Raw genomic sequence first — 27,976 nt, forward strand, 5'->3', positions numbered from 1 at the left:
GAAATCTTTATTGAATTTTAGCAGTTAGTGCTTTCACACAATTACAAAAAATGACTTTTGCCCCAAAATGGGTTGACCAGGTGAGGATGACACTTTAAGACTCATGTAACTTGACTTGCCAAAATCTAGGGTATATTTTACACACTCTGGTACTCTGTCTGGTAAGCACATTACACATTTTGAATATAATTAGGTATCTTATCACATCCATTTAGAAGTGCAACCAAAATAGTAATATTATCTCGAGAACCTGCTGCTAATGCAGTTTTTACCAGTTGTTTACTAATGTAATTTGCTGCACTGTCATAGAATGTTGCCGAGTTTATTTCTCCTTTGCTGGCAATTTGTGAATGTGATCCACGATTATTAGACAGATATGTTTTTGTATCATCGTCAAACTGTTTCAATTCTTCAAAACCTTCTTGACTGCCAGAGGCTGACTGGATTATCTCTGTGTGTTGTGAACATGTTCCATGATTATTAGACAGACAAGCTTTGGTATCAGCTTGTTTTACGTGATCCTCTAACTGCTGCACTTCTTCAGAACTCTCTTTGTTAGAGCCTGGCTGCATCCTGTTTTCATTTTGCGAATCTCTTCTGTTACATGAGCATGATTTTTTATTATATTTTTTAAGAGTGCCTTCATGTTGATTCTGGAGGAAAGCTTCTTTATTAAAATACCATAATTGGATTCTGTCTTCTAGGTCATTAATATCCATTGAACTACATAAATAGTCTTTATAGGGAACTACTGAATACTGATATTTGTGCATAGAAATATCTTCTTGCTTGGCATACATTTCCAAATAAGAGGTGAACATTCTTAGAGTTAATATAACCACTTCATTTTTATCCAGAACTTCCCAAAGCCCATTAGAAGCTAAAATAAGGAATTGACATGAATCATCTGTAGGGACAGATATGGTATGTGGTACAGGAATAACAGATTTTTTCAACTTTGGATCTCCATGATGTCCAAGGCCACGAGTAGCTCTGATGAGCCCTTCAACTAGTCCTTTTGGTTCATTTGTGCTGATGTTTCCACCATTCTGAAGTATACGGTCTCTTTCCTTGGAATTAGAAGTGCTGTGTTCTTTGGTAAGGCAGTAGCTTTTTCCATTTTTGCATAAGACTGCATGTATATTACCTACAATAAAATAAGAACATTTTGCATTTCATAGTGCGACAATTTTTTTTTTTTTTTTTTACTAAACACTATTAGATGATTCACAATAATGAGCCATTTTGACAGGTGAATTCTGTTATCCCTTTCACTTAGTTTTTGACACATTTGCATGCTGACATCCACCCTTATGCTGTTCTGCTGGTCACTGGTCTCAAATCTTTGCTGATTTGAAGGAGTATCTGTACTTTCTAAAATGTCACTGTAGCATTCATTTTCAAAACTTTTGATGGGTTGTAATGAAATTCAAAATATCAGGCTAAGAATGTAATCTTGTGTAAATTCCAGCAGCTGGTAATGAATTTCAAACATAGTTCAGTGCTTGCAGACAGTGTTGGCCTAAAGGCTTAAACACCTTTCTTAAGTAGCTATTTAAAATGTATACATTTTTAAAATCTTGTATAGTTCCGGAAAGAAAATAAACAGTTTAGCATTTCTTCTGGTTCCAGTCAGAATGTGCTTATTAGTTAGTCTTTCACTAACATAGGGTCTAAATATTTAGTACCTATGTCTTTTGTAAAGAAGAGAAACATACGTTATTTTTTTGCTACTTGGTTTTCATTTGTAATTTATGCCATGATCATATACTGCCGTGGTGGTTGTAATCTAAGCAATGGGATAGCTGTAACTGATTATGCATAGTATGTATTGCCATTTACATTAAAATATTCTGCTTAGTTTTCCTGTCACCATGCTGTAGACAAAGAGTAGCTCCTCCGTTACAGTGAATTGCTTATTTAAAAAATACATGCTTTTGCAAGATCCAAAAGATTTATGTGAGTATGATCTCTGAAATGGAAAATGCTTAAGTCTCAATACAAGGTACACATGGTAACAAAGCGCAAATTAGGACATGCCAGCTATAACTGGTTGTTCTCTGGTCATCTTATTTTTTTTCTGAAGTTGCATGATGAGCTGTTGTAACCTCATATGAAAGGCCATGAAATTGACTAATTCCAGGTATATCAACTAATTTGACAATAGCATTAATCTATTCTGAGGATTAAAAGTACAATGCCCCTCTGCAGCCTGAGGTGGAGAACCTTTGTCTGAGCCAGCAGGGGAAAGAAAATGCTTGGGTCCTTCTAAGAATGGCATTTCACCGTTTAGTGGGTTTAGGGAAGAGGGACTCCATAGTGGATTTCCTGAATTGAAGAATGCAGTGGAAGACCACTGACTGTGGCACAGCCAGAGGGTGGTGGGTCTTCAGTTCCTTCCCCTGTCTGGAATGGCATACTGCATATGGCAGCAATGGTTCCTTCCCTCTTGTTTTGAGATAGAGTAGGATCAGGTTTCTGGACCTCAGAAGGAATTTTTCCTTTGCTGCTAGATTAGCCCTGGCAGGTTGAGTTTTTTCACCTTTCCTGCTGCAGCCTAGGAAGACTCAGAAGTTAGGATAGGTGAGGCTGGGAGGTGTTTATCTAGTTGCAGCTTGTTGGGTGTCTAGTGCAGGTATTTGGCCCTGCTTCCAATTATACACCAGAATTGGAAGCAGTATTAGGGAAGCGCATCCCCTAAAGAAGGGAATAGATAAATTGTCTGGAGCTCCTAATGTCATCCTCAACCTACTTATAAAGGGAGGGAAAGGTTCCAGCAACCGTGCTTAGGATCAGGTTGAAAGTTTTTGAGTAGCTCTTTCCCAGATGTCCTGTGTCCTCTGGCAGTGTCTGAGACAATTCTACTCTGAAAAGTGTGAAAAAGGCATCCTCTTATACAACAGTGATCCCTTTGTGGATTTGGAGACATAGGTTCTTGCTTAAGTGACCTAACTTTTTTTTAATGTTTACTTTTTTTTCTTGTTAGCATTGCAGAGCCAGTAGTGAGCCGGATTCTATTCTTTGTGTCAACAAAATTGTTTGCTAAATTGAAATCAGTTACACCTATGCAAGTCCATGAAGGCAGGTGAGAGTCCCACTTTGATGAACCAAAGGAAGTTTACCAAACCAGGAATTGGGGCATGGAGTCTACAGATGTCCCCAAGAGGTGGGTGGCTGATTAATATGAGGGAAATGAAAACAGTTTAGATGGTCCCCTGACAACTATAATATTATCTTTCTCTACTCCACAAATCTGCAGGCATCCCATTTTGGTTGCTCACCATATGCTCCAGAAACTCCAGTTCCCCTTTCATGTATCAAGAAACACACTGCATACACAATTCCTAAAACACTCCTATAAAGCCTTTGTGTGCTGACCTCAGTAATTACTGGGTGACTGCAAATGTATGCATGGCCCAAATATATGTAAACAGTGAAAGTATGAGCATGGTGTTTTTGCACGTGCACACTAGAAGCATGTGATTTGGAGTCAGACTATTAGCATGATTTTGTTAATTATGATTTCTAGGTATGATATATTAAATGAGGTTCCCTTAGTTGGATACTTCCTCCTCTACCCCAGTGGTTTGCATGGATGGGTTTTATGCTAAAGGAACCTTTCCTGTAGCCAGCAGAGTTCTTAGTGATTGTATTAGACTGTACCATACTTATGGGGACACGAGTATGAGAAGGTTCTGGTGGCAGATCATTATATAATGCAGAGATGCTACATTATATTAAAATTTAGTGAGACTGAATGAGTTCTAGCATGATTTTTGCTAACCTCACAGTCCAGACCGACAATCTCTCTTTATTGCAGAAAAGGGTTGCTTCTGAGAATTATTACATGGTGGTTTTATGACCCAACTGTCTTGTTTTCAGTTTAGCCTTAAGAGACTACCACATTTTCTTGTCTGTTACTGTAAAATTGAACCTAGCACTCAACACTTGTAAGATGATGCACCAGCTCTCCCTTGGCATGGGGGAGAGGAAAGGCAGGGGGAATCAAGCTTCATCTTAACAGTGTATGAATCTAATGCATTTAAAACAAATGGTTCATTGGGTAGTTAGACTTCATTTTTATTCAATGTAATTGAATAAAATATCAAATGATGGATTGTGGGTTTATTTTTAAATCCTTTTGAAAAGATTGGCCCAAGTACCTCAAAATGACTCCAAGCCCCATTTCATTACCTATGTTTGACCTGGACCATGTGGTTAACAGAGCCTAAGGTGAAGCTTGGGTTGGGAGTGGGGCATAGGGCAGAGCATTTTAGATATGAGGGGGCTGAGGAATCATCCCAAACTTGCTGAATTTGGATCATGTTACCATCCCATTGAACTATACAGGCTTTCCCTTACTACATGATGTGACAGATGGGTTCCAACATTTTCCAGGCTAACAGTAACCAATGACCCAAACAAATAGGTCTGAATGGAGTTCTCATTTCTCTCAGATTAAGTGAAATTCATAGTCACAGCTGGTTTCCAAGTACCAGTGGGATAGGAGCACTTAAAATGCTCATAATAATTGTACATGCTGATCTAACCAGCCATTGTCAGATACTTGTTTGGGGCAGTGGAGAGTGATGTCTTTAGATGTTCTTAATCAGAAGGCACTAGTGCTACAAAGTCTCAATGTAATGATCAGAGATTATTTCCATGCCAAAAGACGCTTTTTTTTGTTTCTATTTATCCTGGGTCTTTCTACTCAGCTGTAGAATTTGATTTAGTCTGGGAATGATCCTACTTTTTGTTCTGTTTTGAGACCTGTGACACATCTGCAAAGCAGTTGAATACTTTGCTTCAGATCCCACAAGGACCTTGTGTACACTAGTGAATTTACCCCCAAAAAATTCCCCAGGGAGATTTAATGAACAGAGATAATTAGTGAAAGCTAACAGCACCTTGTTTAGAATAGGACTACCACTGTGCATCTGAACTGTGGATAGCAGTAGTGAGAATTTATTGGTAATATTCCCTATTGTAATTGTCAATTGACTTAATTGTGGCTATTGCAGCTATAGCCAGGCAAAAACAGGATTCTACTGAAAACAGAATCAGATCTGAGCAGAGCTTCCACCTAAAATACTCCCAAAGGGGAAAAGAATCTGCATAAATTACCCTTGAACATTACATTTCAAGAGTATCACTAGCTGTCCTCCCCCTGTAACAACAGAATAAAAGAGGAGGAGATTACTTTCAGTAGGCTTTGACACAGTACTATAAACAGCAGAAGCAGTCTCATCCTTGTCTACACCCATGCACCTGAGCTGCTACTAATGCCAGTGTTTTGGGGTGTGCAGGGGGTAAAATTCCCTAGTGTAGACATTTGCATATGTGTCTCTACTTAAGTTTGACCCATGTTTGGCTTAAGTTTTCACCAAGGTTAAAATGAATGAGACTTGGAGAAAGGGAAGACTTCTGATTTTTGTGCCATGTTCCACACTAAACCTTCAGTTTTCCTTCCTTAACTGTTTCTTCCACCTTTCTATGAGGGATGCAGGAAAAGTGACCAGCAAAGTCTTGTAATTATACCAGTGATCCTAAGTGTTTGCTTAATTTACAGCTGTAAATCAAACATACTATCAGATATATGGATGAACTGTCTTATAGAATAAGTTTGATATTTACTGTCTGACATTAATATCCATTGCACAAGGTTTCATCTTGTATCCTCCAGAATGTCAAATAAAACCTCTTACCACTTAAACTTGCCTTAGATTTTTTTCCCCCCATTGTAATTGGGAGAGAGGGGAGTGCACCAAAAAAACACCCCCAGCCCCAAAAAACAACCATTCCATATGTCAATAATTTACATACCAATATTAGCAATATGCAGTATCCCAGTACTGCATTCGGATGGATTTGCTGAATTATTAGTGTTGTTTTCAAGCAGCATTGTCGGCTCTTGTTCCTTGATGCTCTTTTCATTACTGATCCTTTCCACTAAACAGGTAACAGCTGTACAGCTACTCCAGCGAACTTTGGAAACCTCATTCCTTCCAAGTCGTAAAAGTCTGTCCATTCTCCAAAAAGACTTTGCATATGCTTTGTGAATCCATTCATAAGTGTTGGGCTTGGTTGTCTTATCACTGTCTGTTTTACCAGAGAAAACCTTTTCCTGATCCCTGTAATTTCCCTTGATTACTGTGACAAAAGAATCTAGGATCTGTTCCTCATTTCTACTCACTTTGTAAGAGGAATCAGTCTGAGACAGTTGGTCAAGAAATAAAAGTGGAAGTTCTGCTGAAACTGTCTCAGCAGCAAACACACCATGATAGCCATCGAATAAGCCCAAAAAACACGTATCTGACCTATTTCCAAAATTATCTAGCACAATGAATATATCTTCCATATCTGCTCGCCATGTTGAATTTTTGTCTTGGCAAACTGCTAATGCTTTTATTAGAGAGTTGCTTACTCTCTTGAGGTATCCAGAACTGTCAACAATATTATCAACATTAAAATATGAGGTGTCCTTTGACTTATTCTTAAATAGCTCTAATGAACAATCAATTTTTTGTTTGTCTCTTTCAGTGTATTTAGAAAGCTTGATCAGTCTTGAAATTACTTTCTGTCGCTGAAGTAAAAGTTTGTTGGTGTCCGTTTCAATCCATGGACGATGATAACCCAGCAGAGCTAGGGCTTTGTGCTCTTTTTTATGATAAAAAAGTTGATGTGGGTATATTGTTTGTTGACATATTGAACAAAGAACTGGAATATCCCCAGAACCTACTTTCCAGAACCTACTGTCGTCCTCAGCCTGATCTTCCTTATGTCTGTAGAGTTCAAAGTCAGCTGTTTTTGAGATACTTTGTAAATTTGGTTCCCATGTCATTCTGCAAAAGGAGTTGAATGTTATTAAAATCCCCTTTTAATATCCAATACAACTACAATAATCTAGCCTTCATGCATGATCTCTTTAATCTCAAAATTATTAGCATTATTTTATATTCATGTATATGTCCAAGAAGCTGGAAGATTTAAGCTGAATGCACGTGGTATATAAAATTACTACCTAAGGTTACAAAGCCAAGCACTCAAGTTAGGAAATGCCAGAATTCAGGGCACAGGCTGAACAGCACTCACACTGCATAAGCAGCTTATTCAGTGTTTTGTTTTATCTTTGTCCAGTGTATAAGGTCCCACTCCTTATTTACAGCACACTATTAAAACACTTCTCTGAATACAGAATTATTAATTTCTTCATGGGCTTTTGTATGGGTCTCATCACTTTTGTAGCTGAATGCTTCACAAACTTTATTTTCACAACACCCTGGTAATAGGGCACTATCCCCATTTTACAGATGTGGAAGAGAAGCACAGAGAAATCAAAGTAATTTTGGATGCCTAATTTGAGACTTCTCGCATCCAAGAAATATATGTAAATAGCACTTTCTTTGAGTGATTCCTTATGTGTATTCAACAATAGATGTGTATGCTCGCCACATGCACTGGTGTCGGAAGTTTTTCCCCTAGCAGTACCCGTAGGGGAGCACCCCTATTGACCCCTGGAATGGCACCTCCATGGCGCAGTATAAGGGGAGCTGCGCACTCCCCCCACCCTCAGTTCCTTCTTGCTGCCAGTGAAGGTGCTTCGGAACTGCTTTGCTCCAGCTTTGCTGTAGCTTGTCCCCAGAGCTCTTGTTCGTTCAGTGTATGTGACCTGTAGTTTAGTTTAGTTTAGTTCAGGCGTCAGCAACCTTTCAGAAGTGCTGTGCCGAGTCTTCATTTATTCACTCTAATTTAAGCTTTCGCATGCCAGTAATACATTTTAATGTTTTTAGAAGGTGTCTCTATAAATCTATAATATATAACTAAACTATTGTTGTATGTAAAGTAAATTAGGTTTTAAAAATGTTTAAGAAGCTTCATTTAAAATTAAAATGCAGAGCTCCCCGGACCGGTGGCCAGGACCTGGGCAGTGTGAATGCCATTGAAAATCAGCTCACGTTCCACCTTCGACATGAGTGCCATAGGTTGCTTACCCCTGGTTTAGTTAGTGCGCCCATGCCAGGGCATGCCCCTTGCCCCAGGTTTAAGTTGTGCAACACTTGTAGGTGATGGATGCCAGTGAGTGATCTGCACACAGGCTGTTTATGTTGTTTGGGTGAAACCCATCTCAGCGATAGCCGCAAGATTTGCAAGTTCAAGCCTCGGACCGAGAGAGAGAGACATTAGGCTCCAAGCCATCCTGATGGAGTCAGCGTTGACCCTGACTTCAGTGCACTGCTCCGAGTCGGCACCGGGTACTGCGGTGTCAGTGTGCAGTGACCCCCTGTCACCATTTACCAGTCGGCACCGCTCCCTGTCCACGAGGCATGCTAAGAAGGGTAAGAAGAGGCCTTCTCCACCGTGGCACCACGGCAAGACCAAGGGAGAAGATAGACATGGGGTCGACAACCTTTCAGAAGTGGTGTGCCAAGTCTTCATTTATTCACTCTAATTCAGTTTTGCGTGGATTTATACTAATGAGGATTGGATTGAGGTTGGGGATTTTTGTCAATAAGGTACCCTACATCAGTGGCCTTCAATTTATCTGTGCTGAAGTCAGAATGAAGGGATCCTGTCTATGAAAGGCTTTGGGTCTAGACCAGGGGTCGGCAACCTTTCAGAAGTGGAATGCAAGTATTTTGAGCCAAGGGGCATGAATATTTTTACACCCACCCTGCTCCTAACTCCTTAGTGGTCGAGTCAGTCAACCACAGGGAGCGGCAGGGCCAACCAGCCCCTACGCCGAAAAATAAAGATTCAAGGAAGCTGAATTCATTTGGCAGAAAAATGTATTCCTCCTCAAGCTTCCAGTTATGGGTGGTGAACAATCAGGCTCTCTCCTGGGCCCGTATGAGTTCAATCTGTGGGACTCTCTGCCCAAGTTTGAGGACTCCCTTCAGGAGCGTGATAGGAAGGAGTTTGAAGCATTAGTGGAATAGGGGACAGTGGCTGCCAGGGAAACCCTGCAGGCAGCATCAGATGCGGCGGACATGGCTGCACAGTCCATGGCCTCCACGGTGTCCATGAGAAGGGTGTCATGGCTCCTACTGTCTGGGCTGTCCAATGAGGCGCAGACCTCCTTTCAGGACCTCCCGTTTGATAGCAAAGATATGTTTGTGGAACAGACGGATGTAAAACTGCATGGCCCGAAAGACCCCCATACTATGCTTATGGTTCTTGGCCTCTATGTTCCAGCTCTGGCTAGACCTAAGTTTTTAAGCTGCAGCAGGCTCCTGCCCAGGCCACCCACTCTAAATATGAGCCCCCTTATAAAAAGTCATGGGACTATAAAAAATGCCTACAGAGGCAGTATTGGTCTGCCCCCCAGCCTGGGTCCTCCAAGGACAAACAGGCAGGGAAACAGTAGTTTTGACTGTATGCCCTGGGGCGACCTATCAGTTCACATCAGGGATCCACCCTCAGTAAAGCTTCCCTTCTCCAACGAGTTGTGTGCTTTCCTCCCGGAGTGGTCAAGGCTGACCTCAGACTGATGGGTCCTCAGCGTCATCTCCCGGGGCTACACCCTCCAGTTTACGTCTACCCCACCCAATCACCCTCCGTCCCTGTCCTTTCTGGGGGACACCTCTCACGAGGCTCTGCTCAAGCAGGAGGTGACGCAGCTCCTGGGCTTAGAAGCGGTGGAAGTGGTGCCAGTAGAGTTCAAACGCAAGGGGTACTACTCCTGCTATTTCCTTATCCCGAAGGCCAAAGTAGGGGGCTCAGCCTATCCTGGACCTGCGAGGCCTGAACCAGTACATGGTGAAGTTCCGCATGGTCTCCCTAGCCTCCATCATTCCCTGCCTGGATCCCGGGGACTGCTACACCGCCCTCGATCTGCAGGACGTGTACTTCCACATCCATATATTTGAGGGGCACAGGCACTTCCTCCGTTTCACTACCAATTTATAGTCCTCCCATTTGGTCTGCCTCCACTGCCCCCGGGGTATTTGTAAAGTGTATGTATGTGGTGGCCTACTTCAGGCACTGTGGGGTCCAGATTTTCCCCTATCTGGACAACTGGCTGGTCAAGGGCAGCCCCCGGTCACAGGTACAGGATCACGGAGCGCTCCTTCTGTCCATGTGCACCACTCTGGGCCTGTTGGTAAACAACACCAAGTCCATATTAGTCCCAGTTCAATGCACAGAGTTTATTGGGGCAGTCCTGGACGCCATGTCGGCCAGAGCCTCCCTCCCACCAGATGGGTTTGAGACCCTAAAAGGGCTCATCGACACAGTCATGAGGTTTCCAGTGACAACAGCCAGAGTGTGTCTCCAGCTCTTGGGTCACATATCGGTGTGCATTTTTGTGGTTTATCATGCCAGACTCAGAATGAGGCCCCCCCAGCTCTGGCTGGCCTCATGTTCTTCCAGGCCAGAGACAGGATGGACAAGGTCCTCACTGTGCCCGAACTGGTGATCACCTCCCTTCGATGGTGGTCTTCCCCAGGGAACATGCTCTGCAGGGTCCTGTTCAGAGGCAGGCCACTGTTGATGGAACTGGTGTCCGACGCATCAGACCTGGGGTGGGGAGCCTATCTGGGAGACGTTCAGACCCAAGGGCTGTGGTTGGCACAGGACCTGGCCCTCCACATAAACATCAAGGAGCTCAGGGTGGTCTGGCTGGTGTGTGTGGCCTTCTGTTCATACCTGGAGGGCCATGTGGTCAGGGTTTTCATGGAAAACACAATCTCAGTGTTTTACATGAACAGGCAATGCGGGGCCCTATCCTCTTCCCTCTGCCTGGAAGCCCTCAAGCTGTGAGACTTCTGTATAGCTCATGACATTTGCCTTCAGGCCTACTACCTACTGGGTGCCCAGAATTCCTGGGTGGATCACTTGAGCAAGGACTTCTTCTCTCAGCACGAGTGGTCTCTTCACCCATAGGTGGGGCACACACTTTTCCAACAGTGGGGAACTCCCCAGGTGGACCTGTTTGTGACTCAACAGAACCGTCGCTGTCCCCAGTTCTGATCCAGGTGAGCTGGGATGGGATGGGGCACTATCTCTGATGCCTTCCTCCTATCCTGGTCAGGCTAGTTGCTCTGTGCCTTCCCCCCATTCCTGCTGATCGGCCAGGTCCTGGAAAAGATAAAGACGGACAGGGCCTGGGTCCTCCTGATTGCCCCGGCATGGCCCAGGCAGTATTGATATGAGACCCTCACGAGCCTGGTGGTTGCCCCACCATGGCCGTTACCATCTCGCTTGGACCTGATCTCTCAGGACCAGGGCTGCCTCCTCCACCCCAGCTTAGCAGCACTCCACCCATGGCGTGGCTGCTCAATGGTTAGGCTGGGAGGAAAGGACCTACTTGGAAGGGGTTCACTCTGTCCTCTTGGAAAGCAGGTGACCCTCCACACACTGAGCCTACTTGCCAAAGTGGTCTCGGTTTTCCCGATGGGCAGTTGAGCGGGGCATCTCCCCCGTGGCAGCACCGATCCAGCTCATTTTGGACTACCTCCTTCACCTTAGAGCCCAGGGCTTGGTGCCCTCATCTGTCAAGGTACACTTTGCGGCCATATCGGCCTTCCACCCGCCGGTGCAGGGGCACATGGTATTCTCCCATGCCATGACTGGCAGGTTCCTTAAGGGATTGGATCATCTCTTCCCATACATTAGGCCGCTGGTCCCACAGTGAGACTTGAACTTGGTGCTGGCCCAGCTGACGGGTATCGTTTGAGCCGCTAGCTATGTGCTCCTGGTCATATCTCTCATGGAAGGTAGCTTTCCTGGTAGCGCTCATGTCAGCTAGGCAGGTCTCAGAACTCAGGGCCCTGACCTCTGAGCCCCCATACACAGTGTTCCATAAGGATAAGGTCCAGCTCCGCCCACATCCTTCATTCCTCCTGAAGGTGGTCTCCACCTATCACATGGGTCAGGACATTTTCCGTCTGGTCCTCTGCCCCAAGTCCCATGCATCCAGTGAGGAGTGCCGCCTCCACACGCTGGATGTGAGACAGGCTCTGGCTTTTTACCTGGAGCAGACTAAGCCATTCAGGAAGTCTTCGCAGCTGTTCATCGCCTTGGCCGAATGCATGAGGGGTTGGTCAATCTCCACTCAGTGGCTCTCCAACTGGATCACCTCGTGCATCCATACCTGTTATGACTCGGTGGGAATCCCTCCACTGTCAATTGTGAGGGCACACTCAACTCGAGTGCAGGCCTCGTCAGCTACCTTTTGGGCCCATGTTCCCATCCAGGACACTTGCAGGGCTGCCATGTGGTCTTCAGTTCATACTTTCACCTCGCACTATGCAATCGTCTCCCAGACCAGGGACGACGCCAGGTTCGGCAGGGCTGTGCTCTGTCCCGAGAATTTGTGAACTCCTACCCACCTCCAACAGATATCGCTTGGAATCACCTATTGTGGAATACATATGAGCAATCACTCAAAGAAGAAAAGATAGTTACCTTTCCATAACTGGTGTTCTTCGAGATGTGTTGCTCATGTCTATTCCACATCCTGCCCTCCTTCCCCTCTGTCGGAGTTGTCTGGCAAGAAGGAACTGAGGATGCGGGGGGGAGGGAGAGTGCGCAGCACCCCTTATACCGCGCCATAGAGGCGCCACTCCAAGGGTCGCTAGGGGCGCTCCCCTACGAGTACTGCTAGGGGAAAAACTTTGGACACCGGTGCACGTGGTGAGCACGCACACCTATTGTGGAATAGACATGAGCAACACATCTCAAAGAACACTGGTTATGGAAAAGATAACTGTCTTTTATATTTTCAAAATGCATCTCCCATTGACAATAATTTTAGCTGTAAAAACTCAGCCCTAAGGTCTCAAGTGGAAAAATAGTATGTGTTTATGTAATTAAGACTACCATAACACATATGCACAACGGGACTGAATTAACATTGCATAGGCGACCTTAATTCTGGCCTTTTCCTAACTTTTGAGTGTTTGACTTTGCAACCTTATGTTCTTTAATATAGTTTTTTTTGTGTGTAATTTCCTAGCTTTTAAAAAAAAGCAAACTGAAAAAACAACACTGCCATGCTGTGGCTTCATATTGACCCCTTCATGGCTCATAAGCAGGGTTGCAACCTTTACATCCACAGCACAGACCTCTGTCACTTGAGCTAAGGGAACAACTGATACTAATAGGAGGTTGTCACCCTCTGTGTGAAGCAGCACTAGAAGGGGATGAGATGCATGCTTTTCCAGTGGATTTCACAGATATTTGCTGACAACAGAGGAATGGTGGGACGCTGAGATCTTGGGTTCCATTTCAGTTTCTGCAGGGCAGTATTCTCTAGTAGGCATAGACCCTTCTGCCCTTCTGTGCCTCCCAAACCTAACCCCTTTTGCTGGTCCTTTCTCTCCCTGTCTCTAAATTCCTCGTCCAAGTCTCTACTCCCCATGCTCCTTGTCCCACTCTCCAATCCCCCAGATTCCCCATCCAAGTACCAATCTTTCCCCAACCTTGTCTCCCAGTTTCCCATTTAAGCAACTTGTTCTAATCCCCACCTGGCTGTTTGTCCAATCCCAGTCTTCCCCCACACTGGCTCCATGTCTCCTTGCCCAGCCAGTCCCAATTTCCCCAAATCCCTGGCTCCTCATGTGATCTCAGTCTACTCCCACTCCAAGCTCCCAGTCAACGTCCTTGCCCAGCCAGTCCCAGTATCATCCCTCCTCCTGCCTCTGCCACCAATTCCTTATTTTAGTCTACTCTTTCCATCCCATCTCAGCCCCAGGTTCAGCTCTTGTCCTCTTTTCATTTCAATCCTACTCCTCCACGCTGCCTGTGAATCAGCAGGAGAAACGCTGAAATCACAGGAGAGAGAGTTTCCCTGTTCTCAGCCATTAAGCCTGACACTCCTGGAGCAGCAAGTGCAGACAAAGTCTTGTTCAACCACTGCAGCTCCAGCATGTAGCATGCTCAGTGCAGATGGAATTGTCAGGGTATTTAGCTATCAACCACTAACAAAGTCTCTATGGAGCATGTGTGAACTGAGATTTTTCCAGGTCCTTATAACTTGACATATTTGGGAGGATTTGCCTAGGGATGGCATAAGGCATACAATTGACACCAAGATGAAACCCTCCGCCAAATTCCTAATCCCTGCTTTAGAGCATGGGGCACAGGAGCACCTCAGTTATAAGAATTTGTTTAACATGGGCAAAACAATGTGGTTTGCCTAGTCTTATTCTTGGAAACAAACAAAAATTAAAAATAAATAAAAATAAAATTAAATCAGTCTGAAGCATGGAAAAAATCCACTCAAACAATTAAAGCTGTAAATGAAAAGAAGGTTTTAATGGGAAGTGGCAGACAACCTTATCGATAGGTGGCACTACCAGCTCTGCTTATAATATGTAGTGGCTAAGAAATCATGCAGATGGTATTCTGAAGCACTTAAACTCTCTCCTGTGCTTATATTACTGTAATGTGATATGTATAAAAATCACAACTCCTTGTATAGCATTGCCTCAGTCTATTTATCTAGAGAAACTAGTGTGTGTACATAGGCCCTCAGATACGACAATGATAGGTATAGTATAAGAACCTAGAAATGTTGTGTGTGGCACAGCTAACTACAGTATACAGCATTCTATCTAGCAAATACACATACACACTGTGTTTGTATGTATGAGTACATATGTATAAATATGAGAGAGAAATTAGTGTTTGTTATAGGTAAGACTGCAAAACAGTTTTCACTATAACTTCTAGTCACAGACAAAATTTCCCAATATACTCTTGCAATACAGTGGGGAGAGACCCACCAGCAAGGCAATGTCTTTGTCAACAATTTCTTACTCCCTAATGCAGGTCTGCCCAGCTGTAGGAATTCTTCTCCAAAGTGCCTTTCTTGGGGCTGGCCCTTTAAATGTGGTAGAGCCAAGCAGCTGCAGGCCTAAGGTGTCTGCTTGGCGATCAGCACTGCTGCCTGTAGTTCCCGGTTGCCGAGCTGGTAGTTATCCTACTTGGTTTCTGAAAGACAGGGATATTTTCTGATGGCCGTGGGTGGTCAAACAAAATTCCTTCCATTGATTTTTTTTTTAGTCAAAGGAGAGTTAAAAAAATATTTTTGCTCTTGTAAAAAGCCTGTGATATGTTTAAGATGCCAGGAAAAATCATTTTAAAAGTTATACGTGGACTCCTCCATTCTGTGGTCAGTAGAATCTGCTGCAATACTAGCAAACCCTTATTAAAACCATTGTAACACCATAGTGTGTATTTTCCCTGCCCAGACAGGTAGCTATTGCTCTCAGGCTGCAGGGGCTATTTGTATGAGGGAGGTGGGGTCTTGCTGAAATACTTATAGCAAGAGTCTCTTAAAATGCTGTACTGCCTTAACAATGCAAAATAATTGCACATGTAACCCCTGTTTGCTGGAAGTGGTACTCTGTCCCCCTCTGGTGGTGGCTAGGCCCCTTAGAGATTTATAAGCTTGCTACAGCCTTGGCTGGTGGTTCTCCACCCACGGCCCAATCAGCACACAGTTTGGTCCATGGATGCTTTTACCCAGATTCTGGTGTGGGCTTGCAAAGACTGTAATTTGCAAATTCCACTTACTGATATCCAGGTTGGGGGTGGCATCCAATGTGAAAGGTGCCTACTGGTGGAATCTCTCAGGCAGCAGGTGGGAGAGCTACAGGAGGAGGTGGCTAGGCTGAGGAACATCCATATCCATGAGCAATTCCTGGACAGTATCCATGTGGAGACAGCTGACGTAGCTGTCCCAGTTGACAGGACTACCGACACACCAGTGGAGGAGGAGATGCCTCAGGGTGTGTCTGACACACCAGTGGAGGAGGAGGCTCAGGGTGGACACAGGCAGCTGGTTACTTCTAGCAGCAGTCAGTGCTCCACCGCTGCTGCGAACCCTCCTGCTGTGGTAAAAGATAACCGTTATGCTCTTCTTGATACAGGAGAGAAGGAATCACCCCCAACAGTTAAGGAGGTGAAACCTCGTACCCCTAAGGCTGGGAGGTCTGCTGCCACCACTCATAAGAAATGTAGGGTAGTGGTGGTTGGAGACTCTGCTGAGGGGGACGGAGACACCCATCTGTCGCCCTGACCGTTCATCCTGGGAGGTATGCTGCCTGCCAGGGGCCCGTATCCGAGATGTTACGGAGGCATTGTCGAGGATTATCCGGCCTTCTGACTACTACCCCGTGCTACTCATCCATGTGGGCACAAATGATACTGCGAGGTGTGACACTGAGCAGATCAAGAGTGACTACAGGCCTCTCGGAGTACGGGTTAAGGAGTTTGGAGCGCAGGTGGTATTCTCTTCGATTCTTCCTGTTGAAGGTAGGGGTCCGGGCAGAGACGGATGCATCGTGGAGGTGAATGCCTGGCTGCGAAGATGGTGTCGCCAGGAGAGCTTTGGCTTCCTCGACCACGGGATGCTATTCGAGAAAGGACTGCTAGGAACAGATGGCGTTCACCTTTCGAAGAGGGGAAAGGCCTTATTTGCGCACAGATTGGCTAACCTAGGCAGGAGGGCTTTAAACTAGGTTCGACGGGGACAGGTGAGCAAAGCCCACAGGTAAGTGGGGAACAAGACCTGGGAGATGGGTTGGAAACAGGAGGGAGCACGGGCTATAATGGCAGAGAGGAAGGAGGGTCAGGGCAAAGCTGGGAGGCAAGATCAAACCAGTATCTTAGATGCCTATATACAAATGCAAGAAGTATGGGTAATAAGCAGGAGGAACTGGAAGTGCTAATAAATAAATACAACTATGACATTATTGGCATTACTGAAACTTGGTGGGATAATACACACGACTGGAATGTTGGTGTGGATGGGTATAGTTTGCTCAGGAAGGATAGACAGGGGAAAAAGGGAGGAGGTGTTGCCTTATATATTAAAAATGTACACACTTGGACTGAGGTGGAGATGGACATAGGAGACGGAAGTGCGGAGAGTCTCTGGGTTAGGCTAAAAGGGGTAAAAAACACGGGTGATGTCGTGCTGGGAGTCTACTACAGGCCACCTAATCAGGTGGAAGAGGTGGATGAGGCTTTTTTCAAACAACTAACAAAATCATCCAAAGCCCAAGATTTGGTGGTGATGGGGGACTTCAACTATCCAGATATATGTTGGGAAAATAACACCGCAGGGCACAGACTATCCAATAAGTTCCTGGACTGCATAGCAGACAACTTTTTATTTCAGAAAGTTGAAAAAGCTACTAGGGGGGAAGCTGTTCTAGACTTGATTTTAACAAATAGGGAGGAACTTGTTGAGAATTTGAAAGTAGAAGGAAGCTTGGGTGAAAGTGATCATGAAATCATAGAATTTGCAATTCTAAGGAAGGGTAGAAGGGAGTACAGCAGAATAGAGACAATGGATTTCAGGAAGGCGGATTTTGGTAAGCTCAGAGAGCTGATAGGTAAGGTCCCATGGGAATTAAGACTGAGGGGAAAAACAACTGAGGAAAGTTGGCAGTTTTTCAAAGGGACACTATTAAGGGCCCAAAAGCAAGTTATTCCGAAGGTTAGGAAAGATAGAAAATGTGGCAAAAGACCACCTTGGCTTACCCTTGAGATCTTGCGTGACCTACAAAATAAAAAGGCATCATATAAAAAATGGAAACTAGGTCAGATCACAAAGGATGAATATAGGCAAATAACACAGGAATGCAGAGGCAAGATTAGAAAAGCAAAGGCACAGAATGAACTCAAACTAGCTATGGGAATAAAGGGAAACAAGAAGACTTTTTATCAATACATTAGAGGCAAGAGGAAGACTAAGGACAGGGTAGGCCCACTGCTCAATGAGGAGGGGGAAACAGTAACGGGAGACTTGGAAATGGCAGAGATGCTTAATGACTTCTTTGTTTCGGTCTTCACTGAGAAGTCTGAAGGAATGTCTAGTATAGTGAATGCTTACGGGAAGAGGGTAGGTTTAGAAGATAAAATTAAAAAAGAGCAAGTAAAAAATCACTTAGAAAAATTAGATGCCTGCAAGTCACCAGGGCCTGATGAAATGCATCCTAGAATACTCAAGGAGTTAATAGAAGAGGTATCTGAGCCTCTAGCTATTATCTTTGGGAAATCATGGGAGACGGGGGAGATTCCAGAAGACTGGAAGGGGGCAAATATAGTGCCTATCTATAAAAAGGGAAATAAAAACAATCCAGGAAACTACAGACCAGTTAGTTTAACTTCTGTGCCAGGGAAGATAATGGAGCAGGTAATCAAAGAAATCATCTGTAAACACTTGGAAGGTGGTAAGGTGATAGGGAATAGCCAGCATGGATTTGTAAAGAACAAATCGTGTCAAACTAATCTGATAGCGTTCTTTGATAGGATAACGAGCCTTGTGGATAAGGGAGAAGCGGTGGATGTGATATTCCTAGACTTTAGTAAGGCATTTGATACAGTCTCGCATGATATTCTTATAGATAAACTAGGAAAGTACAATTTAGATGGGGCTACTATAAGGTGGGTGCATAACTGGCTGGATAACCGTACTCAGAGAGTAGTTGTTAATGGCTCCCAATCCTGCTGGAAAGGTATAACAAGTGGGGTTCCGCAAGGGTCTGTTTTGGGACCAGTTCTGTTCAATATCTTCATCAACGATTTAGATGTTGGCGTAGAAAGTACGCTTATTAAGTTTGCGGGCGATACCAAACTGGGGGGGATTGCAACTGCTTTGGAGGACAGGGTCAAAATTCAAAATGATCTGGACAAATTGGAGAAATGGTCTGAGGTAAACAGGATGAAGTTCAATAAAGATAAATGCAAAGTGCTCCACCTAGGAAGGAACAATCAGTTTCACACATACAGAATGGGAAGAGACTGTCTAGGAAGGAATATGGCAGAAAGAGATCTAGGGGTCATAGTAGACCACAAGCTGAATATGAGTCAACAGTGTGATACTGTTGCAAAAAAAGCAAACATGATTCTGGGATACATTAACAGGTGTGTTGTAAACAAGACACGAGAAGTCATTCTTCCGCTTTAGTCTGCGCTGGTTAGGCCTCAACTGGAGTATTGTGTCTAGTTCTGGGCACCGCCATTTCAAGAAAGATGTGGAGAAATTGGAGAGGGTCCAGAGAAGAGCAACAAGAATGATTAAAGGTCTTGAGAACATGACCTATGAAGGAAGGCTGAAGGAATTGTGTTTGTTTAGTTTGGAACAGAGAAGACTGAGAGGGGACATGATAGCAGTTTTCAGGTATCTAAAAGGGTGTCATCAGGAGGAGGGAGAAAACTTGTTCACCTTAGCCTCCAATGATAGAACAAGAAGCAATGGGCTTAAACTGCAGCAAGGGAGATTTAGGTTGGACATTAGGAAAAAGTTCCTAACTGTCAGGGTAGTTAAACACTGGAATGGATTGCCTAGGGAAGTTGTGGAATCTCCATCTCTGGAGATATTTAAGAGTAGGTTAGATAAATGTCTATTAGGGATGGTCTAGACAGTATTTGGTCCTGCCATGAGGGCAGGGGACTGGACTCGATGACCTCTCGAGGTCCCTTCCAGTCCTAGAGTCTATGAGTCTATATATTGCGTGGATGCGGTGCTCATAGCAGCATATGTGGCTCACAATGGTTAATTGACTGAGAATCACTGGCCTCGGCTAATAGAGAAGTGTCTTTTAGCGCATGCACAAGCAGCTCATGCATTTAGCTCCAGAATTCCAAGGTTTGATCCCTGCTGTCGACACCCATGTGAGGCTCAGCATTACACACACATGAAAAAAGGTTGCAGATTCTGTGATTATGGTGCTCCCTGCATGGTTTTGTTGCATTCTGGATATTTTAAATTTTGAACTGAAGGATCAAAAAAGTGGTGGCATCAAAAAGGCCTGATGTAAGTCGGGGCATCTCCAGACTAAAGAGAGGGTAGAGTTTTTACAGTCTTGGTTCTGCACAAAAGTTGTCTGGTTTAACTAAAATCAGTTTTTAAATTAATTTATTTAAATCAGTGCTTTCCCACTGGTGGACACTCTTAGGGTTTGTCTACACAGGAAAATTGTACTCATTACACGAGGATAGTTACACTGGTATAAATCCTCGTGTGGACACTCTTATACCAGAATAAGTGTCCACATGGCACTGGTAGGTGTTATAATGTCTTTATGATGTATGAAGTTTGACTCATTTTTTCCCCTGCTTGTTTTTTCCACATCAGAGATATAAGGTCTTGACTTCCCTATTTCTGCTAGACAGGAGAACTGCAGGGATATAGTGACATCATAATATACTGAAATTGAGTCACTGCTTTCTAAGCCCTAAATTGAGTGGGAAAGGAATGAGAAGACTTAAGGTTCCAGCCTATTGCGATATCATTGTGCAACTCCAGTAAGAAAAGAGAAGCCAAGACTTGGTACTGCTGATGTGTTTAAACATAAAAATAAAGCTGAGAAAAATCACACCTTAAAATGGTAAGAAAAAAATATCAGGTCATCTTATTGAAGAGCAGTAAAAGGGCACCAAAAATATAATATTTGCTAAGCAGTTTGCATCTGACAGCTCATGCATTAAATCTTGGTTAAAATGTTATTACTATAAAATGTAGGCTACTTGGCTTCTGTCGGACTACTCATATGAGCAAAGCTACTTACACATGTAAGTGTTGCAGGCTATCAGGCCAAAGGATTGTGGGCCACAGGCTAATATTGCAAAATGCACCACAGTCCCAGTAAATATTTTAGTTTTGGGCATTGGTTTACTGCTATTGAACTCTGAGCTGGTCAATATGGGTAAAGCATATAGTTAGTCTGTATCTGCTACTGCTACAGTTTGGCTATAATGCAGTCTAGTGAGGTGACATTTGAATCACATGGTTTTTAATCTGTGTACCTGCCACTAATTAAACTGAGTATCAAAAATCTGATGTGTAATGAAAAGTAAAATGTAAAAATGTTACCATTGTGTAACCATTAAGAATGCAGTATCCAAATGAAAGACATCTTTCCTTACCCACGTCATTCCTCTCCCTTCTCCAGGATGTGCTCCTTCCTCATTTACCTATCATGGCCATCACCTCAACTGTAAACTCTTTGGGGGCACAGGACCTTCTTCCTTGAGCTTTCTCTGAAACCTCTTCTGTAGTGTGGACACTACAAGGTAATCACTACTACAAATATTAATAAGATGGATGCAGGAAAGGTGGTTGGCTGACTTACCTTTGCAGTCTAGCACATATAGGAGGAGGAGGAGAAGGAAAAGATGATGTGTCCCTGAGGTCATAGTCTCCCTGAAAATGTCATCACAATATCAGCCAACAACACATTTTTCATCCTCCCAAGGCCCCAGTGTGGGAAATTCTCCCTGAACAAGGATCATCCATACCCCCCATTGTTTTTCATCTCCTTCCCTTCCTCCTGTCTCCCTCTCTCCTCCCTTCTTTCTCAATCATCCCTTCCTTCTCTGTCCCCCATTTCTTCCCCAAGCTTGCTCATCCCTATCTGTCCCTCCTTGCCAATGGTGTGGAAATGCCGCTCATGCTATCAGGTCTTCTCCTCTTCTTCTGACTTGTGCTCTGTTTTCTCGGCATGTAATACATGGACAGGCTGGAGGTGGCTCAAAAAGGAATTGCTTGCACTAGAGAATGTTGATGTTCCCACTACCATTACAGCCTTCTAGCAGGCATTTCACACACCTGGCAGCCACACAAATGCTTCCAATGGGAACTAGTATTCGCAGCATCCGAAGTACAGCTCTTCCTCTGAGCACTGATAAGCTCTGTGTTTCCCTGCTCCACCCTAGTGCCAGTGTAGACCACGAGGGCTGGCATAGTGGCTGCAGTGGTACAATTGGTCCCTTAGTGCAATTCCACAATGCTCTGGCCCTACCCCTCAGTGACAGCTCTGACTGCCCAGAGCATGGCTCTGTCACTTGTCAAGATATCCCCTTATCAGCTGCATGCAGGCCCAAGAGCACTCAAGGCAATATTTATCTGGTCTCAGTGCTACCCAGCTCCTTACCCCAAAACCCCAACTCCAAAAGCTGCATTGAAGACCCACAAGTTTACCGTAAAATAAAACATATATAAGCTGTACTGAATACTTCTAAAATCTATATAAAAACTCTACCTGAAAGACAAAACTCCCCTGTTAGTCAGCATAGCAACCACATCATAAACCTTCTACCAGGGCACTTACGTCATTGGGAGGCGGACTCAGAGGCTATGCACAACCTCAAAGCATCTAAAAAAGGGACTATAGCAAAAGGGACATTAGTTAGGGGCTGGACAGGAACACTCCACTGTGTCTTCCCCAAGTGAATCAACATATCTCACCATAATGCTCTAGCACCCTCTGGTCAGCACCCACCCATGAAATATCCCAGAGCAATGATACAGCCTCACTGGGCTCCCACTGCAGGACATATGGGAAGGGAGTCAGGGGAATTTTGGTGGCCACATAGACTGGGAGGGCCCAGAAGAACTTGAAAAAAACACAAGAGACAGAAGCTGTTAGTCTAGCTACAAAGCAAAAGAAGAAAATTCAAACATAATTAGAATAATTTTAGAATAAATGAATGAACATAATTAAGCTCCTTACTTCCCTCCTTGAGTATAGACACTCAGTGCTGATGGTGCTCAGCATAATATTGCCTGAGACTTCATGCCACTGTCTTTATGGCAGCAAATTCAGTGGTTGCTACTAAGTTTCCATCATCACATTTGCAAGCGTGAGGGTGTAAAAGGGTGTCATCTCAATCCCTTAGGATGGACATGCAGTTCTTTGTGAAGAGTAGAACTATTCAAAATGGGCAATGGAACCAACCAAAACCGCTGCAAATATACACTTATGTATTATAGATATTATGCACCTGATTCCGGGAGCTGTGCTAGCCATTGTAGGTTAGATGCAACAACCTACAAACCTGTAATCCTTCCAGTAACAGCTATGCCATGGACATGGTGCACTCAGAATGCTTCGTAAGTACGCACTGAACGGTTGCAGCTTGCACTGGTTTCTTTGCACCAGTGCAGGTTGCAGTGGTGTTAATTTGATCTATAGATATTGAAGCAAATCAGAAGGGCTTCTGCACCACTGGTATGAGGTGACCACTACAGGAAAGCCTTTAATCCTTTTCCTGGACAGTTGCAGAAAAAGGCATACAAGTTTTCCTAATGTAGCTGCATGCACCTGATGGACGTAAGCGGTGGTGTCTACCTTAGCATTTTGCTTTCTCTCACAGCACTGTAATACCAACAGTGCAGTTCCAGTGCTGGCAACAACAGAAGCAGCACCAGAATAGTCTAGCTACTGCATTTTTAACTCCCTGTTATCCGACCCTGGTAAAATGCTAACACTCCCACCATCACTAGCTCTCCCACTATACTAACTCTCCCACCATCACTAGCACCCACGGACCTGCCCTTGTGGTAGTATATGCTGGGTGATATTAAGAAAGAAAAACATCAGTGCCAACAAGTAGCCTGTTGAGATGGGGCCAGGAAAAGTGCTGAGAAGTGGGATGTCCTGCATGATGCAGGACACTTAAGAGATAGCCAACCATGAGCTGTTCAGAACGGCAGCAGGTGAAGAAGATGGGAGCTATGACAATGCTACAACCTAATAATGGGCTTTTCATAGAACAATAGTGGCAGGAATAGGAGACACAAGGGTGTTGGAAAGGGCAGTAGAGTGGGCAGGATACAATGGGAGGGGTAGTAGGGGAGAAAGGGGAAGGGCAAAACAATGCATGTGGCCACCTACATCTTTGAATCCTGTAAAATAATACAATATAGGCCTATACAATACATAGTAAGACATTGACCAGGTCCTTAAATTCTCATTGTGTGTAGCTAAATAGCTCCTAAAATGAGCGTCTGAACTTAATACCTGTACACCGTCGCTGATTTTATAAGGCACTCAGCAGTTTGTAGGTGAGAGTAGCATAATATCCTGTGCTTCTAGGGCCAACTGCTAAAGCACTTAGTTTTTGATAAGTCAAAACTCTTACTGAAGTCAGTAAGACAGTGTTCTTTGTAAGCACTGAATACAAACTACATAATTTCCCAGTAGTTTGTGTTACTAAAATTGCCCAGGAATATTGTAATGATCCTTTCTCTCGCTCTTCCATTTATCAGTTTTTACTTCAAAAATTTAGTATATTTGGGAAAAGGCAAATGTAGCAGGAAGGTCAGTAAATAAAAATATCTCCAGCTCTTATTATCAACTTGGGCTCCTAGGCAAGGCAAGCAGTTAAAAAATGGGGTTATCTTCTGACAAGTGACTATGTAACATAACATTCCCGTTCTTCAGATCTGATCCCTGAGTCTATTCAGAGTTTTATCTTCTTACATGAGTGACAAAAATAAGTTTATATTGCTTTTTACTTCTGCTAGCTCTGCGGGACTAACATAAGCCCTGGTACGTCAAATGCTTACACACGTGTTTATCTTAACGCATATACGTGGCCTCACGAGGGTCAAGGGGGCTAGCCACATGAGTAAAGTTACACATATGCTTGTGTTTGTAGGATAAGAATTATAGCTAGAAGCGAATGAGCTGGATTCTACTCCTTTCTGCATTTCATCAATAGAATTGTTCACTAATTTCTGGTTAGTGCCAATTAGTCACACCTATGTAAACCAAGTGAAGTGTCACTGAGGGCAGAATTTGAAGGCAGTGGGGTTTCACAGATGTTACTTGGGGTATAATTTATCTTGCAGCGTCTTTATTATTGATGATGAATAAGAAGAAAAGAAGCCCCTGTGGGGTTCCACAGGGATTGGTTCTTGGCCCGATGCTATTGTTTTTGATTAATAGCCTGGAAGAAAACATACAATCATCACTGATGAGGTTTGCAAATGACACGCAATTTGGGAGAGTGGCATATAATAAGGACAGGTCACTGCTACAGAGAGATCCAGATCTTTTGGTAAGCTAGGCACAAGCAAACAATGTGCATTTTAAAAGGGCTAATTGTAAATGTATACATCTCGGAAAAAGGAACGCAGGCCATATTTATACGATGGGGGACTCTATCCTAGGAAATGGTGATTCTGAAAAAGATTTGGGTGCTGTAGTGGATAATCAGCTGAACATGAGCTCCCAGTGTGACATTGTGACCAAAAAGGTCTATTGCAATCATCGGATGCATGACCAGGGGAATCTCAAGTAGAGATAGAGATATTGTTTTGCCTCTGTATTTGGCACTGGTGCAATCGCTGCTGGAATAGTGTGTCCAGCTCTGCTGTCCACAGTTCAAGAAGGATGTTGGAAAAGAGAAAAGAGCCACAAGAATGATTACAGGATTAGAAAACATGCCTTATAGTGATAGACCCAGGAGCTCAATCTATTTAGAGGTGACTTGATTACAGTCAATAAATACCTACATAGGAAACAAATATTTAATAATGTGCTCTTCACTCTAACAGAGAAAGGTGTAACATGATCCAATGGCTGGAAGTTGAAGCTAGACAAATTCAGACTGGAAATAAGGCACAAAATGTTAATGGTGATAGTAATTAACCATTGGAACAATTTACCAAGGGTCCTGGCACATTCTCCATCACTTGACCATTTTAAAATCATGATTGGATGTGTCTCTAAAAGATCTGCTCCATGAATTATTTTGGGGAAGTTCTATGGCCTGTGTTACACAAGAGGTCAGATTATCACAATGGTCCCTTTTTAGTCTTGTCTCAATGCAGGGGTCTGGACCAGGTGACATATTGAGGTCTCTTCCGGTCCTACATTTCTATGATTTAGGCTTGGAAAATATGACTCAAAAATTAACTAGTGTGACTTACAGTCCCCAAATTGAGTTTATGGACTTCAGTTAGAAAAGTGATTTTTATACTTATAAATTAAGCACACTTGATACCAGAGTATGAGTGAGACACACTAAACAGGGAACTTCATAATATCATAGGAATACTGACTTCATCAGAGCTATGACAAGTAACACCAACTGACGATCTAGCCCAGTGTTTCCAAGAAGTGAAGCCCCTTGTATTTTACAGATGCTAGTGTAGGGGATGGAGACAGGTGGGCATATTTTGGCTGTCACCAATGCAGTTTAATACCAATTTGTGTCAGGCTGATTTATTTACTGAATATTTTAGCAGAGGATTTGAATGAGGATAAGGAATGTAATACCACATTTCCTGTTTTTGTTATTGAATGAAAAATTATAAAGCTTACCTATTACCTCTAAAAAGTGTTTTCTTTTGCAGCCATTCCTCTCTGTAACACTAAGTAGTACTTCTGCATTTGTAGTGACACTGGTGTTTGCAACTGTTACTATAGTAACTGTCTCCCTAACCACAGGCTGCTACATTTATTGTTTGCGTTGTCTATTAAGCAATAAAGTAAAAAGATATGGGTGCTGCAAGATAACCACACTCTTGGGGATAGAAGATGGAAGAACAATAAAAGTGTTCTTTCAAACCATAATACCCAATATCCTATCATATTTTATTTACTTATGACATTGAAACATAACAAATTTTCCTTTCACAAAACTTACATGAATAATGTCATATACAGAATATAAACCATGCTAGACAAAATAACAATCACTTCATAAAAAGCAGTGTCTCATAACATTTTTCATCTTTGCTTTTATTTTAAATTGAAATAAAATCACTTAAGGCTTTTTAGGACCTTGGAGGATAGACTGAAGCAGTTATTCACATAGGCTGTGATCCTGCAAGTGCTTGAACATGGGCTTAACTTTATGCACGAGTAGTCCCGTTGAAGTCAGTGAGACTACTCACGTGTGTAAAATTAAGTGTATATATATGTTTGCAGGATGAGGCCAGACAATGCACTTTTCAACCTCGATTTGCAGACTGAGCGTAAACTAAAGATGACTGATCTTGAAGAGAAGCTTCTATTTGAGGGGGAAAAAAGGCACTTCAACAAAGCCTAAGTCCAAGAGAAATGTGCTCAGGAATGTTAAGAGTCCAACGGAAAAATATTATTTAAAAATAAATAAACATTTCACTATAGTGTTTGCAACCTATACCGTGCAGTAGAGAACCTTAAAGTGAAATTGACTAATGTAGCTGAGAGGAAAACAAAAAAAGGCAAAAGTAAATGTGCTTAAAAATGACCTTTTAATGATCTAACATGGTGTTTATAACATACAGTAGATAAGAATTGTTATTATGTTTAATCCATTAAAGAAATAAAACACTAAAATTATAACAACCGAATTTTTAAAAGGACTAAATTTGTAAGCTAATATGACGTTCAATTTTCACAAACAACTTCAACTGATGTCCACTTTATCTATTGGTATTCTGTGTTATGTAGTACTGAATGACTAGGCCACCAGGGCGGTCTGTCTTAAAAAAAAAAAAAAAGAAAAGAAGGCTGTCACCTGCCATCTTAATAGGACACCGTTAACTTGAACATCACATATTTGTCAGAAAATGTTGTATCGCTTATAGTTACAAGTATCACTTATAATTACAAGAATTGAAAGAAGTTGGAATTTTTCCCCTTTGTTTATTTTGTACATTTTGTGCATAGTCAATTTTACTTTACCCTGTGTAATAATCTGTTCGGCCCTGAACCAACAACTATTGCCTTCAGTGCACACATCAAGGAATTAAAAATCACACTTAAATGTGCACAACCTTAACTCCAATCTTTTAAATTGTGATTTTGTTATTATGCAACTGTCATTCGTGGTTCCTCATAGCTGTGTCTGAGTTTTGCAATTCAAGCTGGGTTTCAACCACTTTACTTTCTATGAAGAGTACAGCATATCCTGCCCCAAATCCTATTTGGGCACAGAATGAATATTCTGAGAATTCACAAGTAAATCATTTAATTAGGTTAAATTTAATAAAAATAGGTCCATTAAGAAATTTAGCACCTAGTGTCAAGCCGCTTGTTTTTGTTGTTGTTTTTGTGTTTGCTTTTTTGTTTGTTTGGTTGGTTTGGGATCTGGAATGATCTTAATAAACAGACTCTTCAAACTTCCCATATAGTTAAAGCTGATTGATATTTCATGTGTTGGCTACTTTTGACATTTTATTTTTCAAACAAGTCAAAAAAGAAATCCAGACATGTTAAGATTTGAAAATACACAGTTAAGG

The 27,976-nt window shown here is 43.0% G+C and overlaps 1 protein-coding gene across 7 annotated transcripts; it reads right to left on the bottom strand.

Annotated features, from left to right (window-relative positions):
- Nucleotides 1-64: 64 nt before the first annotated feature.
- Nucleotides 65-26,148, bottom strand: PP2D1 (protein phosphatase 2C like domain containing 1). 7 transcript variants are annotated; one of them, XM_030550930.1, is made up of 5 exons: nucleotides 26,077-26,137; nucleotides 21,090-21,160; nucleotides 14,761-14,934; nucleotides 5,824-6,842; nucleotides 65-1,147 (listed from the first exon to the last, which is right to left on the bottom strand). In XM_030550930.1, exons 4-5 carry the CDS (start codon nucleotides 6,839-6,841, stop codon nucleotides 171-173), a joined length of 1,995 nt encoding a protein of 664 aa, XP_030406790.1. In that variant the 5' UTR covers nucleotide 6,842; nucleotides 14,761-14,934; nucleotides 21,090-21,160; nucleotides 26,077-26,137; the 3' UTR covers nucleotides 65-170. The 7 variants fall into 7 exon arrangements, with proteins under 7 accessions (XP_030406790.1, XP_030406787.1, XP_030406793.1 ...); XM_030550927.1 differs by having other exon boundaries at nucleotides 26,070-26,124; XM_030550933.1 differs by lacking the exon at nucleotides 14,761-14,934 and having other exon boundaries at nucleotides 26,077-26,131.
- Nucleotides 26,149-27,976: the final 1,828 nt, after the last annotated feature.

Source organism: Gopherus evgoodei, chromosome 2 (assembly GCF_007399415.2).
Source record: "Gopherus evgoodei ecotype Sinaloan lineage chromosome 2, rGopEvg1_v1.p, whole genome shotgun sequence".
Lineage (NCBI taxonomy): Eukaryota > Metazoa > Chordata > Testudines > Testudinidae > Gopherus > Gopherus evgoodei.

Excerpts from the sequence above, each read along its gene's own strand:
- PP2D1 (XM_030550932.1), bottom strand. The coding sequence starts at position 6,841 with ATGACATGGGAACCAAATTTACAAAGTATCTCAAAAACAGCTGACTTT. Across the intron at positions 1,148-5,823 it reads ACTGCATATTGCTAATATTG|GTAATATACATGCAGTCTTA; the intron begins GTATGTAAATTA and ends ATTTTATTGTAG.